The 17,065-nt window shown below is 44.8% G+C and overlaps 1 protein-coding gene across 1 annotated transcript; it reads right to left on the reverse strand.

Annotated features, from left to right (window-relative positions):
* Positions 1-1,612: 1,612 nt before the first annotated feature.
* Positions 1,613-2,632, reverse strand: LOC119651992 (uncharacterized protein DDB_G0284459-like). The gene is made up of 3 exons (XM_038055911.1): positions 2,532-2,632; positions 2,446-2,473; positions 1,613-2,281 (listed from the first exon to the last, which is right to left on the reverse strand). Coding segments are annotated over exons 1-3 (558 nt in total). The 5' UTR covers positions 2,534-2,632; the 3' UTR covers positions 1,613-1,753.
* Between the last annotated feature and the right edge of the window lie 14,433 nt (positions 2,633-17,065).

Genomic DNA, 17,065 nt, shown 5'->3' on the forward strand with positions numbered 1-17,065 from the left:
CCATCCTCTTACTTCACTGAGAGTCAAATTTTTAGAACGGACAACCGGGGAATATTCAACAACCGACACACAGCTGAATCTTCTTCGACATAAATCTCAAGACGTAGGTCCCGAAGCCAGGAACGCCAAGGGAAATGACTCGGTCAAATTTAAGTTAATAAAAACAACCGATTCTAATATAAACCGAAAACCATATTCAAAGGTAGGGACCATAAAGAAAGATACAGAGGTTACTAACGGAACCTCCTACCTGAACAAATACATTGAGAAAACAATTTATTGAGATCGTCAAAATCTGATGCAAGTACACATTTTAACCATTAGCACTGCCAAGGGAAGATCCTGTTTATTTGATCCATCGAAATCATCAACGATACGGTAAACTTAGCAAGATTCCGCCTATGGGACATAGCAACGCGACCTTTCTGAGGATATCAAACGGCACTTCGTAGGAATTCCCTAGCGAGACCTTGGAACTTTTAGGGAGCACGAATTTTGTCTCTGATACACGTCATATTAGAGACTATGACTGCAGTGCGATGACTAGCCTGATTGTAGAAAGGAAAAACGGTCTGTGAAGGACTTCAGACCTTCAAGTCTCACATACCCCATATTAAAGCCTTGAAACGCATGTTAGATTGTACATGGATCGCTTCTAAACAGATTTCAGCTTCCATATCAAAAAGAAAGAGCCTCTGGGGAACCTTCTACTTGGTGGTGGTAATGGTGGATTGGTAAATTTGCTGTAAGCATGCTGCGACTTACTGTATGGACACAGCGATATCCTGGCATTGTCCTGGCATGTCCCGAGAGAACGAGGCCACCCCAATGGAGCTGGAGAAAGGGTCTATTAGGGTCTCAAGGCGTTTGCGAGTGGTTTAGTCTGCCAACTCATTACATTGTGATCCATTCAGTGTCGAACGAACCAAGCAAGGGAAGCCTCTACAAATAAGTTATAGAAGACCATGAAGTTATCCACTCTGCTTAATCGGCTACCCTTGTCTGTTAGCACTCAAGGCAGACGTATCCATCAGTCCCGACTTTCAGAACATAGCCATCAACCAATCATTCTTCCTAAGGATTATCATATCTCTTGTCTCTCTAAATGTGTTCAGTGCTACTAATAGGCACGTAAGAATTGACCACCGCTATTTCCCAAGAGCTCCAAATATTCGTTAATACTTGTCTTTATCGTATTATTGGAGGAATTTGATTCAACACAATGCCATACGGACAACTATATTGGCGTGCGAGCCAGATACCAGTGGAAGAATTGGTCAGACGTAGCAAGTGACAGCGGATAGGTTACACATTAAGAAAAGGCAACATCATTACTGCTTTGCCCTGCAGCGGGATTGGTTATCAAAGGATCACCCTTCCTGGTAATGTAAAAAATCGAAAAAGAGTAGAACTTACAAACTAATGGAGGAATCCAGGCATCGAGGATGTCCTTGATAAATAACAGTTCGTTTGCCCTTACAAACGGCGACCTTCAGTTTACTGAAATCAGGAATGGCCTTCTGGAATTTAGTCTATCAGCTAACTATCAGGAGCCTGGCATATGCCATAGGCACCACCCACTTTGAATGAGGGAACCGGTAATCAACCTCCATTCTTTTGATCCGAAACCTTTATTAAATCAAACACTTCCATAAATTTATCAATAAAATCAGGACTAAAAAGAAAATGCGTAAACTATTACAAACCATGTCGAAAATACCCACAATCCCGAAAAGCTTAATATGGCTTCATTCTACTCCCAATCTCTCCGGTGCCTAGGTTCAGGCCAATATGGTTGCAGAGGTACGTATGGACATAACTGAACACGGGGGCCATGGGGTCCAGCAGGAAAATAGTCCGTAGTATAGGGAAGCATGTAAGGATCACATACATCACGAACACGAGGAAATGGACCACCGGCTCGGTCATGGTCACCGCCACGATTATGGTCACCGCCACGGTCATGGTCATGGTCACGGTCACGGTCACGGGAACGGTCACGGCCATGATCATCTTTCTCAGCGCATGGACCCGGTGCCTTCGGTTTCGATGTGTCGGGCCATTCTGCTCCTTCAATAGTAATATCGTTTTCACTGTAATCCTCTTTTGGTTCAGGCTGCTTCGGAGTTTTTGGGCGAAATTTTTTCGGAGGCCTTTGTCGAGATCTAAATCTAGGTTTACCCTGGCAGAGGTCAAGAGTGTCATTTGAGCGCTGCATTAGCCTGTGTTGGTAGGAGACTTCTTGGAGTCCATTCCTCATAAGTTCATCCCGCCGTGATAACTGCAATTGAAAAATTTGGTCCCATAAAACTTCAATGTGCCATTGATCATTTAGAGGAAACTTAAACAGGAACATAATGCGAAAATAAAGGACACTATCCCACAGGAGCAAGTGGGGCTTCAGCATCTAAAACGGAGTCACTACTAAAATTCTAGCAATATTACCTCTGCCGCCATCATCTTTTCAGTTTTCCTGCAAAGCGTTAAAAGGAAAGGTCAAACTTTGCAATAATTTTAGAGTTTAAACTTACATTTTCCTGGTCCTTCTTTAAAATTTCAAATAAATTTTCAAAACTTCCCAATATTTTATTTACTTCAATTTTTCCCTGTTATTTTTTTTATTTATTTTTTATTTTTATATTCCATTAATTTATCGTCTTATATATTTTTTTAAAAACTTAATTTACTTCCGAGGAAGATGTTAAAAGGAGTTAAAATATTTTTTTAGTGATTTGTCTGACTTTCAAAAAAAAAATAATTCGTTTGCAGACCCTACTTAGAATGTCCTTAAATTTAATATGAAAGTAGAAAACATAGTAGGGACGTATAAGTAATAAAAGGAACACAGGACGGTATAAAGTTAATTCTCCCTTCACCCCAACCAGTTTATCCTCTAATAATTATTAATTGAGCCTCGAAAATCTTGACCTTGAGAGCGGCCCCCAACCTGCTGCTGGGTAAAAATTGCCTATGAAAAGGACACCCAAAAATAAAACCCAACATGGAGAAGCACAAAGAGAATAAAGTTACGGTGCATGGTTTCGAAAATCCACTACCAGCTGTTTTCCGAAGTAGGTAAGCGGGCTCCTGGCAGTCGACCGGAAACGACCGTAGTACCTCAGTAGGAATCTTTGGCTACTATGGCATCTAGTGTTACAAGCGCACGGGAGGGACTAAAAGGGCGGACCCGTTCAAAACAAGCTTAATTCTTCCCGGGACCCCGACCAAGCTGGCAGAAACCACCCGAGCGGTATTGGATGCAGCGACTAATCACGAGCCGCCTTTATCCCACTCGGACCGCTGGAATATTCATCAAAATGTAAGGGCCATGGTAAAAGGCACCCGGTTGGCAAGGGAGGATGAAAGAGGCGTCTCGAGTGAAAAAGTGAGGCGAGCGTCACGGGTAACGTCTATTCAAAACACGGTTTCCCGGGAGAAGGTACCGTGAACGGGTGAACGAAACTATAGGCTAGCAAAGCTCCCCAAACCAACTCGCAAAAAGTGCAGCACGTGAGGATGGCTGAGACCTCCTACGTAATTCACATAGCCGTGATTCTGGGAAAAGGGAGTGGATTTCTTAAGTCGGATGCGGAAGTCTGGAAAAAGGTGGCACTTCGAAAGGGAAAAGATAAGACCAGAGGTGTTCATCATCTCCGAACGATGTGAAGAGTCATTCACTGACACTCACCAATTTGGAAGACAAGGCAGCCGCATTAGATGGTCCCAGAAAGAAGCTCTTATATTGGAGCTCAAGAAATCCAACAATTTAACCGGAGACAAATTGTTGTGTCAAATGGGAAACATAAGGACTAGCAGACCAGAGATCACTAAAGTCTGCAAGGATGTAAATGAGATTACCACGAAGGAGAAGGTTCGTGAGGCCTTGGAAAAGCGATTCAATCTTATCCGACTACAAGAATCAGAGGGGAAACGCTACGGAAAGCTTATGGTGCAACACAACCCGCCAGCATCAACCTACCACTGGGAACAGCAGGCAAACTATTAGCAGCAGATAGAGTAACAATAAGGTAGGTTATGTGTCAACTCAAGGAGCATGTGGTAAATCGATGATTTAGATGCCTTGGTTTCGGTCACATTGCGAAATCCTGTACCAGTCCAATTGGCAGGTCAAACCATTACAGAAGATGTGAACCGGAAGGCCATATCAGCAAGGACTGTGGAGCTGACCTAAATTGCTTACTGTTCAAAGGCAAGGAGGATATGGACCATCGGCACGTTGCATGCAGCAGCAGGCACCCAGAAATCAGGAGAGTCGTCAACACAAATCGCTAATGAGGTCGATACAACTGTAAGAGAAATATCAACGTGGCCCTAATAAGTGAGCCATATCAAAATTACGCTGGTGGCATTTAAATCGAAATACAAAACGGCGAGGCCGCGATATGAGCTTAGAAAAATAAATCTTCATGGAAATAATGGAGCACCCGGAGGATGGCTTCATCAGAACGAAGGTAGAAGGAGGTCAAATGAACAGCTGTTATACCCCATCCAGCACTACATTTGCCGAGTATGAAAAGATGCTAAGTGCTTCGGTTTTGGATGCAAGAAGACTTTGACTTCATTGCAGGTAATTTTAGTGTCTAGGCTCTTGAATGGAGCAGTTGGGCGACGGATGTGAGAGGACGTGTTCTGCTCGAAGCATTCATGGAGCTAGACATTGTATTCGCAAATGTTGGGACCTTATAAACTTTCAAGGGAGGGGACCTAGATTCTACAGTGGACCCAACATAGGTGAGCGCCGCTTTAGCCAGTAGAGTCGTTTAGCAAGCTAGTTTTGAACTATACTCGCAGTGACCACCAGACAATTTGCATGGAATTCAAAAGCGAACCCAGCTCGAAAAATAGCTCTCGCAGAATGCCGAATGGTTTTCTCGGTTGGACTGGGATACGTTCTCCGCAGCGTTCAATCACAACATATCCCTGAAGGGTACTGTCAAACGGAAAACACCCAAATTACCCGATGAGGAGAGGAAGCTTGCGATGCTGCTACGTCCATAAGGCGCGCCAGTAGGCAACCCAACTACTGATGGAACAGCGAAACCGTTACCTTGCGAGCCGTATGTTTCCGGACAATTACGCTTGACCAGAAGCTCAAGAGAATGCCCGGTAGTAGTAGTCGAGAGGAGACACACAAGCAACTACATGGCCGCTTAAAAGAAACCACCCAGAAGAGTAAAAAGAACTGCTTCAAACAGGTGTGCGATCACGCCGATATAAACGCTTGGGGTAGGGCCTACAAAATAGTAATGGAAAGGCTGATAAAATCTCCTCTTGTTTGTTGGTCATTGTTGCCATTCTGTTTCCTCACCATGAAAACAATAGAAGGCAAAAGGTTATGTAATTCAACTAGGGCAATTCCAATAAATCACCCGTGGGCTCTTCATCATATCGCCTGATCTTCTGGTTGGATACAATGAGGAAGATAATGGAAAGGACATCTACAACAGACTCCTGCCCATCGTTGAAAGTAAAAATGGCTTGTCGGGGCAACAGTATGGTGTTGTTTGGCGTACCACTCTACGCAGATGCAATAAGCGTGGTCGTGAATGTGGCAAAAGACGCACTGGTCTATGGCGGTTGCTGTTCATGTTGATATTGGATGTCAAAAACGCATTCAACTCCGCCAATTGGAACCGAATTAAAGGGACGTTGGCTGTCTTAGGTGTTCCCGGATGGTTAGCGAGCCTAGTGGAAAATTACCTCTCGGACTCTCTGATACAGGACGAATGAAGGCCCCAAAGAGTATATTGTCACAGGGTGGAGGGAGGAGGTTCCACGGGACTCAGAACTAGCATAGATACCCTGTTTTTAGAATGTCATGTGCCTACTCTTCCCATCCCAAAGGAGGCTACGATAATCGGCTTTGCGGATAATCCAGCTGTGGTTGTTACAAGAAAGTACCCGGGGCATGTGGTGATTTACGCGACAGAAACATTGAGAGCGGTGAAGTCCTGGCTAGAAAAAGCCTTGCTGACCTTAGCGGACGAGAAAAGAGAAGCGGTCTCAATAACAAACCGTAGAAAGAAGAACCCTAAGAGTGATAGCTGACGCCCATCTGAGCTTTAGGGAGCACCTAGAATATGCAATTCTGTATCATGCAAGATGTATCAAGGGGCACACAGAAAGCAGGAATATAACAAGTTCACAGTGGATTGATCCCTGACAATGGAAATGAAACGAGTCTACAAAGGATCGGTAGACGCCCAAGCTCATTCCCATGATTAGAGTGTGACTTGAGCAGAAACAACACAACATGGGATATGGTGGTTGCTTCAGGCAGTATCTGCACCACTTTGGATTGGATGATTCATCGAACTGTCCCGAAGTATGCAGAGCATGTGATATTTCACTTCCAAGGTTCGCAATAGAGAGGAGGAACCTGAACCAAAGGTTGAGCAAGAGAATGACCCCGGAGAATATAGTTGCAGAAATGGTGAGGTCGAAGAAGAATTGGCTTACTCTTTTCTCCGCAATCGTTAAGATACAGAAGGATTTGCTGAAAGAGGAGAAAAAGGGGAAAGAGGAAAGTCACAGAAGTACTAATGCCTAAAGGCAAACCAACCCAGATAAGTAATATCTAAATGATGGTCTCGCGGGGCTGGAGAGCCGACGTCTGGTTTTTAGTGGATGCAAACCCCATACCGGCGGTGGACGCGTTGTTCTAAGGTGTAAACAAAAAAAAATACTATAATATTCTACTGCCAGATGACGTCTTGGTATCAGTAATTTGGGTTACCACCCTGGGATCAATGTCAATTTTCTTAGATGTAGGTAGCTTTCCGCCTGGCTGATATACTCCCTCCTCCGGAAACTGCACTCCTTGCTACATCTGGGTATGAAAATGGAGAGGATTGAATCATAGAAGTGTCTTCCAGGATACGGTTGGGCATATCCTCATTACCCCCATGAAACACGCGCATACCAATCTTTGAAGTAATCCTGGACTAATACTATACCCCACATCAATGATAATAGTACTCCACCAGCCATCAGAATGTTACTGTCTTCCGTTGTGGAATAAGACCTCGCAAAATTAGTAGGTGTAGCCTACATTCCTCATTTTCGATAAATGTGCCATCGCCTTTTCAGGTAGACAAAGGAAATTTCACCTTCCTTGGCTACAGCCTTATTTAGATTGGATCCTTTTTTGGTTTGTTCAATTCCTTCCAAAAATTCCTTGAAGTTATTTTGGTTTCCTTCACTGATCGCGTTACGTAATCAGTTCGTTTTTGTACCTTGTTCAATCCCCTGGTTGTTTCGTCCAGTTGAAGAGCGTTCCACCTCAGACCAGAAGCTGGCTTAGTTACTGGTTTACCAGGACGACTGTCTTAGCCCTGCCCCGTTGCGACAGTGTTGACCGTATTGAAGCCTTCCGCCCATGCTCCGAATTCCAATTCGTTCCTAATATCGCCCTCCCAACTCTAGATGAGCTATGTTAGTACTCAGATACCTCAGCTAGGAATCCCAAAGGGGAATCTTATTATTCTATTATATTAGAGGATTCCACCAAAACCTTCCAGTTCCCGGCTAGTTCATTCATAAAAGTATACCGACAAATTTTATAAAGATACAAGGATACAACACGAGATATGACGAACAAATGGCAGAGGCAAGCCTTGATCATCTAGTGATGAATTAAGAGAAGAAGCAAACTTTGTTAATAGAGTGAATGCCTGAATTTTTGTCGCAAATACTATGCCTTGATCTATACGAACTACTAGGCGGAGCAACTGATCCATTTTTTGATAGTTTATTTATTTGCTAACAACGAGAAGGTATCCAGCGCAGTGAATCTGTCTGATGAGCGAATAGTAACTATTTTTGTCGCGTGTTAAGTCTAATTCACCTCTCGAGGGGATGTTACTGCTGTGCTTTGCGTCAGGAATTTCTTTCAATGCCGTTGGGGGACCTTTGTCTTAAAAAAGGATGATAGAGAAGCTATATGCCTAAGAATCTACCACTGGTGCCACTAGCCGGTTACTCTGTTGATTTCACGTAAGGCCGAGAAATACGAGCCTGGTATCCTCTTGTACGATTAGTCACGTAGTGCTTCTACTCCTTAAGGTGCCTTGGTATCCGATAGAACACAATCTGAAAATCGGATAATAGCGTCAACGGAAAGTGTGTCAATATGCGCGTTGTTGAGGCCAATACCAATAGCTAGAGAGAGACTAGAGCTTCAACTTGCGATCCATAGCACCGTCCTGGAAAAAAAATGTCATCCCCTTGCTTACTTGAAGCGGACACCTTCGTATATATCGTTATAAATAGCGCACGAGCATGAATCTGGCTGTCATCAATGCAAATGTAAAACATTGTGGCTCATACGTGCGTGCTGTGGTTCGAGGTGCGCTGAAGCCATACCTGACCATCGTGGATATCTGATAGAGTTTTGCTCCAATCAAACCCCAGTGAGGCCGGAAGAAGATCTTACCCCGAACCAAGAAGACTAAACACAGGAGATCAGCGCATTGTTCTAAATTGTATGCTGGGAAAAATCATTGCGCATTTTCGAAGTGGAACGACAAATGCGCGAGGAAAATTCTATGCATTAGTACCGTTAGTGTGATGCAGTGCGTTAAGCAGCCACGTGGCTGCGAGCACACGGCTGCGAGTATTTGACATTGCACAGCTGTTTATGGCTTACCACATGGGTTGGGAAAACACACAGAAGAAAGCCATCTAAGCGCCAGCAACACACCGGCACATTAATACATGAAACACAAGGGCTACGCGTGATCAAAGCGATGTTCCGAATTCGCTCACCAAAAATGCGCTGCGAATCTTAATGTCTAGATGATATCCGAATTGTTGAAAAAACCTTTTTGACTTCTGCAAATAACGCCACTCTGGCTTGCCCGAAACCGAGAATGATATGCAGCAGAAAAAGTTGGAATGTGCGTTATGAATAAGTACCGAAACATTGTCTACAATGTGAATCTTCTACAATTCAGCACGACCAAAAACCTACTTCGAAAAGAGATGGTCACCATTTTGTCCCCTGGGCTCTCATATTTTGGCATGAACGTTGAATTTTTTCTCAGAGGTCGAAATTAGAGAGCCAAGTTTTACTCGAGAATCTTGAATCCTGGTATCCCTGTTCTGATCGAGATCTTGATGATATATGTTAGCTCACCCATTCTGTGAGTTGGAACCTAGTATTGTATCTTAGAAGAAATACACCAAACATTTCTCAGCTGGTTATCAAAAAGTTGCTTACCTCTGAGCGCCTCGAACTTTTGGGTGACAGTCATTAACGTCTTCTTCTTTTTCTTCAGCCTTTGTCCCGTTCACAAGGGGGTCGGCTCGTCGTGATCGGTTTCGCCATTTGGCTCTATCGAATGCCTGATCTGGGTGCAATCTCGAGGCTTTCAAATCCCCATCCAGCGTATCAAGCCACCGTTGTTTAGGTCTGCCTTTTGGTTGTTTACCATCGACTTCGATGTTCAGACCAATCTTTGCAAGTGAATTCTCGTTTGCACGAATTGCGTGACCATACCATCGAAGACGCCTCTCTCGCAACTTTTCCACGATCGGTGCGACCCCATAACGATCGCGGATATCCTCATTTTGGATGTGATCTAAACGTGTGACGCCACTAGTCCAACGTAGCATCTTCGTCTCCATTACCGCGAGACGCCGTTCATTGTCTTTTATGGTCGGCCAACACTCAGAACCATAGAGAGCGACTGGACGGACGACATTGCGGTAAATTTTAGATTTGAGACGTTCGTTGATACGTCGATCACAAAGGACACCAGTTGTGGAACGCCACTTCATCCAGGTTGCGTTAATGCGTGAAGCAATTTCATAACGCAGCTCTCCATTGGCTGATAGCGTTGACCCGAGGTATTTAAATCGCTCAGTTCTGGGCAGATCACTGCCGCTGACAGTGATTGTGCCTGTTTCATGGGGAGCGGTCGTCAAAAATTCAGTTTTGTTTAAATTCAATCTGAGACCGTGTTGCATGAGGCGATCATTCCATTTTTGAACAAGTTGCTCGAGATCATTTTTGCTATCAGATGCTAGGAAAACATCATCTGCATGAAGCAGTGTGACGGTGTCCATAACAAGGACAAAGAGGAGTGGTGAGAGGGCACTTCCTTGATGAACACCAACAGAGACACGAAGCGGTTTTGATACACCCGCCATACTTCGAACTTTACTTTTCGGAACATGGTAGAGCAATTGAACCCAGCGCACGAGTTCTTCTGGCACGAAGTGTTGTCGTAAAGCATACCAGATGAGTTCGTGTGGTAGACGGTCAAACGCTTTCTCTAGATCCAGAAAGGCAATGTAAAGAGGGCGATGCTTCTCACTGTGTTTCTCCATGAGTAACCGCGCAGCGTGTATTGCGTCAGTAGTTCCGCAGTTCTTGACAAATCCGGCTTGATTCACGGTTATTTCAACGATTTCGCGAATACGGTTGTCAAGAATGCGTTCAAAAATCTTCATGGTATGGGAAAGTAACCGGATCCGACGGTAATTTGAACATTCTGCTGGGTTACCTTTCTTTTTCCATATTGGAACAGTGGTACTTTCTTGCCAGTCAAATGGTGTTCTTCCTTCCTGAATAACCCGGTTAAAGAATTCACTGAGCCACAGTGTTGGGTCCCAGCTCTTCGCTTTCCAGAGCTCAGATGCAATGTCGTCAGGTCCTGTTGCTTTCCCCGATTTCATTTGTTTTATTACCTCCTCGACTTCAGTTGCGCTGACTGGTGGAACTGCTCCAAATGTCGGCAATGATTGTGGAAGTGGAGGATGAGCAAATTCTTCAGTTGAAATCTGCTCGAAGTATTCTCGCCATCTATCCGTTGCGGCTCGACGGTTGGTAAGCAAAGTACCGTTCTTGTCATTAACACAACAGAAGTGTTCGATATCCTGTGTGCGTTCATCACGGCTTTTAGCAAGTCGATACAGATCTCTCTCGCCATCCCGAGTGTCCAGTTTATCGTAAAGATTTTTGAAATGGTTCGCTCGGGTGACAGCGACCGCTTTCTTTGCTTCCCGGTTGGCATTCTTATAAATTTGCCAATTAGCAGGTGTTTTATCGTCGAGAAATTTGTGGTAGAGGCGTTTCTTTTCACGGACCTTCATTTCAACGTTATCATTCCAAAGCCAAGTATCTCGGTTGATGTACCGCTTACCCGGCTTGGTGACCCCGAGGGTTGCAGAGGCCGCTTTGTGGATCGTGTCTTTCATTTGGTTCCATGATTCTTCCACATTCGTAATGGTTGGCAATCGTATGAGTGAAACCGTTTCTTCATTCTTCTCACCAAATCGCCACCATTTAATGCGCGGCGGGCCAGTGCGTTCCTCACGCCGTTTTATCGGTGGCTTAATTCGCAGGACAGCAATCAACGGCCGATGCTGAGGTGCGATGGCCTCGTAGGGAACGACTTTGCAATCAGTGACAGTGGTAAAATGTTGACGTCTTATGAGAATATAGTCGATTTGCGTTTTATTGTTCCCACTATAAAATGTGGGAAGATGAGACAATCGTTTGATGAACCATGTATTCATAAGTACAAGGTCATGGGTGTCCGCAAAATCGATTATACGCTCGCCACCTTCATTGCGCGCTCCGAACCCCTTTCCCCCATGGCACCTGTTACCGTCTGCCTTTTCACCCACATGACCATTAAGGTCGCCGGCAATGATTATGTAATCGTCAGCAGGCACGTGACAAGTCTTTTCATCGAGAAGTTGCCAGAAGGCATCTTTCTCGGCATCTGGTCGGCCTGTCTGTGGTGCATACGCGGTGAAGAAGTGAATAGTGCGATCAGCTGATTTAATGGTGAGCTTCATCAGCCGATCATCAAATCGTTCGACTTCTTTAATGGCATCACGGAAACCCTCTGAGATGGCAATGCCAACACCATATTGAGTGTGTGGGTTACCAAAATAGAGAAGTTTGTAGCCATTTTTACCGCGTTCGCGTTCAATGTCGCAGCTTTTGGAACCAGACCATCGGGTTTCTTGCAGAGCGCAGATGTCAATGCACCTTTTCCGAAGGGCTCTTGCGAGTTCCTCGGTCTTTCCAGTTAGGGTACCAACATTTAGCGTGCAGACACGTATTTGTTTTGTTCGTTGTGTGCGGACTAACTTGCTTACGTCCTGACGCCGTCCATGCGTCAAGAACCCTTGCCCATTTCTCGACAGGACCGGGGCCCGTCCTGCCGCGTCGACTGAGGTGGACGCCCTAGCATTTCTCCGAGGCCTGTGACTTAATCCGATCATCATGTTTGTAACGACATTGTATGCATTTTCTTGGTCGACCTTTCGCGGGGCCTGTCACCAAGAGAGATCAGGTAGGATTTAGCATAGTAGAATAACTCCAACTATACTCTATTTATCTCTTTCCCTGATCTCAGCATTTTATTTTTGTTTTACTGAGGATAGTACAGAGTACGTTGCTTCAAACCCTCCTCCTTTACCTGGGTTTGGGACCAGCATACTATGTTAATAGCATGGCGGAGTTTGACAGTCATTAACGTCAAGGATTAAAAACAGCTTACGCGATGTAGACCGACGAATTCCATCCCACCTCCCCCAAGAAAAAAAAGTGTGATGTGAGTCGACCACAATTCCATTGCAAAACACACAACCCGGAGATCGTGCCTTTCCAATCTTGTGCAGGTAAGACTGAAAACCTCCATGCCCATTTAAGAATAAATAAATAATCAGTTTTACCATTCTTCCGATTCAATCACGCACCTAAGTTGCCGATGAGCCGCGTAGTCCATCTCCCTCTAGTTTCATTTTGCCATGAGAGTTGCCACTCGTCTAGGGTACGTTGCCATTCTTCATAAGCAACCACCTCTCTTGACTCTTTCCCCTTCCTTAGCAAGAAGGGCAATGGGGATCACTCCCGCAATCACCATCATGGCCGGTTCAGAAACAGTGCGGTACACAAACGCTACCCGCAAAGCTCCCCATATCTTCACTTGCGCGAGGCGCTTACGATATACCTCCTTGCTAAGAGCGTGAGCCCATATCTCTGCACCGTAAAACAGGACAGACTGCGATGAATTCATTAGGAGACGTCACCTGCTAGACGTGGGACCCCCAATATTTGCCATTAGCCTACTTAGCATCGAAACTCCAGCTGCAGCTTTGGTTTGCTCAGAAAAACTCATCTTTGAGTCAAAAGTCAGCCCGAAACACTTTACCGTTGGTTTTGATTCGATTATTCACTCGTCGGACGATATGGGACGCAAAGTCTGAATTCTCTTTTTAGTCAGGATGACTACTTCGGTTTTTTCCTGTGTAAGGTTGAAACCATGAGTAGTCATCCGCTTACCCGTCGCATCAATATGCCAAGTCTACTTTGCGCCTGTTCAACAGTGCGTCCAGCAACAAGCGCCGTGACACCGTCTGCATAACCGACCAGGCGCGACTCTTCTGGCATGTCGAGTTTAAGTAGGCTATCATAAGTAGCGTTCCAGAGGTCCGGCACTAGGATGGATCACTGTACTACTCCTGACGTGACCTCCATCCTCCACTGACCCTCTAGCGTTTCGTAGAGCAGGAAGCCACGACTTCCATGACAGTATCAACTGTGGATCTCCCTGTTATAAAACCGAACTCCCGTGAAGATAAGTCTCCGGCAGCGCGTATCGCTTCAGCAAGTCTGCTTCTGATGAGTTTTTTGAGCACTTTTCCAACAGTGTCAAGTATACAAAGAGGACGGTATGAATACAGCAACTCGTGGTGGTCTTTCCCATTGCTGATCAGCGCAGGACTCGCCACCTTTCAACGAGAAAGGAAAATTCCCTCTTTTAGGCAAGCGTTGAATGCGTCGAGTAGTAGGTGTGACTGTATTCGCGAAATCGTTGAAATAACCGTGAATCAAGCCGGATTTGTCAAGAACTGCGGAACTACTGACGCAATACACGCTGCGCGGTTACTCATGGAGAAACACAGTGAGAAGCATCGCCCTCTTTACATTGCCTTTCTGGATCTAGAGAAAGCGTTTGACCGTCTACCACACGAACTCATCTGGTATGCTTTACGACAACACTTCGTGCCAGAAGAACTCGTGCGCTGGGTTCAATTGCTCTACCATGTTCCGAAAAGTAAAGTTCGAAGTATGGCGGGTGTATCAAAACCGCTTCGTGTCTCTGTTGGTGTTCATCAAGGAAGTGCCCTCTCACCACTCCTCTTTGTCCTTGTTATGGACACCGTCACACTGCTTCATGCAGATGATGTTTTCCTAGCATCTGATAGCAAAAATGATCTCGAGCAACTTGTTCAAAAATGGAATGATCGCCTCATGCAACACGGTCTCAGATTGAATTTAAACAAAACTGAATTTTTGACGACCGCTCCCCATGAAACAGGCACAATCACTGTCAGCGGCAGTGATCTGCCCAGAACTGAGCGATTTAAATACCTCGGGTCAACGCTATCAGCCAATGGAGAGCTGCGTTATGAAATTGCTTCACGCATTAACGCAACCTGGATGAAGTGGCGTTCCACAACTGGTGTCCTTTGTGATCGACGTATCAACGAACGTCTCAAATCTAAAATTTACCGAAATGTCGTCCGTCCAGTCGCTCTCTATGGTTCTGAGTGATGGCCGACCATCAAAGACAATGAACGGCGTCTTGCGGTAATGGAGACGAAGATGCTACGTTGGACTAGTGGCGTCACACGTTTAGATCACATCCGAAATGAGGATATCCGCGATCGTTATGGGGTTGCACCGATCGTGGAAAAGTTGCGAGAGAGGCGTCTTCGATGGTATGGTCACGCAATTCGTGCAAACGAGAATTCACTTGCCAAGATTTTTCTGAATATCGAAGTCGATGGTAAACGACCAATAGGCAGACCCAAGCAACGGTGGCTTGATACGCTGGATGGGGATTTGAAAGCCTCGAGATTGCACCCAGATCAGGCATTCGATAGAGCCAAATGGCGAAGCCGATCACAACGAGCCGACCCCCTTGTGAACGGGACAAAGGCTGAAGAAAAAGAAGAAGATACCTCTGCTGGAATACCATCGGGTCCTGGCGCCTCCTTGCTTTTCATAGAGAGACCTGTTCCAATTCTTTTATAGAGAAAAGTGGACAGTCTTCGGCGCTCTATGCGCCGACGTCATCATCCCGTATGAGGTGCGCAGGGAATAGTGGCCGTACAATGCGGTCCATTTGTTCGGTCTTATGTGAGCAGCGTTTCCGTAGAGCCCCGATTTTTGAGGTTATCACAGAGGTCCACATTCACATCGTCGACCAGCTCCTGCCAGCAGCGAGCTTTGCTCCTGTTTATTGCGCTGTGGAAATCTCAAGGACGAATTCCGAAGTCCTTCTCAGGTTTTGGCCTCTGAGAATGTATCTTGAGTAAAATTTCCACTAGAAAGATATTATCAGAACTTTGATACCCACTAGGATCAGATGGTTACAAGTACGGGAATTGGAACTATCGTCTACGCCCTGCGATCCTTGCCTAATTTCCCTTCTTAACTCTAGGCAGGATGTCATAAAGAGACATGTTTGTTGTAATTTAGATTCGGAAATGTTGATACAGGAAAAGAACTCGAAAAGCAGTGCTTAATTTCGACCAAGGAGAAAGAAGATATCGAGGAGGGATACAACACCTCATATCAATTGCAATATCCGGCTGGATAAGGAATAACTCGAATAACGCAAATAACGCGATCTGCGGAAATATATACGGTCTGGGTCCTTACTCCATAACAACCCCCTAGTAATACCAAACATTTTGCTTAACATGGACATCCGCTCTAAGGCCTCCGCTAACAAATTGAAACTTTAATCTATGAACATTTCTCCAAGGACAAAACGTTTCGCTAATATGGACTATATTCCCAGGAAGATAAAAGATTACATCATGTTGTTTTTCTTCCCAATGTGATAACTGAGTTAGCTACTTATCTCTGAATCATGAAGTCTGGTAGTTCTCTCATCGATAATAAAGCAATTGAAGTTGACTACTATTTACTTGGTAACAGTATTGTGCGACTAAAATGGCATCATCCGTAAATTAGGTCCATAATATAGATATTAACTCCAATGAAACTGATTCAAAGGTCGCCTAACTTTCCGACTACACCTTCGAAATAATCTAGATTTATGCTTCAAGTTGTTATGATACTTCAGCATTAAGTAATCTTTATTCCGTATTATCTCCAACGGAAATTATTTTATTTTTTGGAATACTTTTGGAATTTGTTTTGACTTTTGAGTGTGAATAACAACAGAGCTAGGGTAACTTTTCTTTTGAGGCGAATTCCGGGCATTTCTGATAGTTCAAAACGAATAAAGTTAAGTACCAGGATCCACTAAGCACAGGCCAGGCTTCATGGACCTGGGGCAAGAACTTTCGTTGCAAAGATATACCTAGTCCTGACTATTGTAGTCCGCTCCTTTACACACGATACACCGTTATAAATTCCAGGCAAAAACCAGGAAGATTAGAGGAAGAGTGAAAAAGCTGGTTCCCCGCAGCGTCCAAACTATCGAGAGCTAAAAGCCCTCGCAAGAGTGTCGGTCCAGAGATAGTAACTCCAGGTGGTCGACCACCTTTACCAGAACTAAGAAGAAAGTCTTTTCCAGAAATGGCCGTTGGGAAGAGTATAAAGTCCGCAAAGTTCGTCCAGAAGAGCGTCAGTAAGGACATGAAAAACGGGTTGTTGAAATTTGAAAAGCTACCGGCCCGCGTTTTCATACAGGCAATAACAGAAGACCCCGCATGAAAGAACGGAAGCAACCGTAATTTCCACTGAAAATGCCATATATGCCGAACGGACCGCAGATAATCTCCTACAGAACAAGCTGGGAAAAAACGATTGAAAGAAAACGCAACCCGAGCAGATTTTATTCAGATAGACTCCAGATAGACTCCAAGGCAAAAAAAGGGGAAGAAGAGCAGAAGTAATAACACGCCCGTCGATAGAAAACCATCTGCCTAGAGTTTCAACCGATTCAACAAACAAAGGAAAAGATGGAGAAACTGAAGGAAGACTACTCCGTTTGCTCTGCTCATTAAGTCGACGAAAGGCAAGACCTTGATGAAAGTCCTC

This window comes from Hermetia illucens, chromosome 3 (genome assembly GCF_905115235.1).
Source record: "Hermetia illucens chromosome 3, iHerIll2.2.curated.20191125, whole genome shotgun sequence".
Taxonomy (NCBI): Eukaryota; Metazoa; Arthropoda; class Insecta; order Diptera; family Stratiomyidae; genus Hermetia; species Hermetia illucens.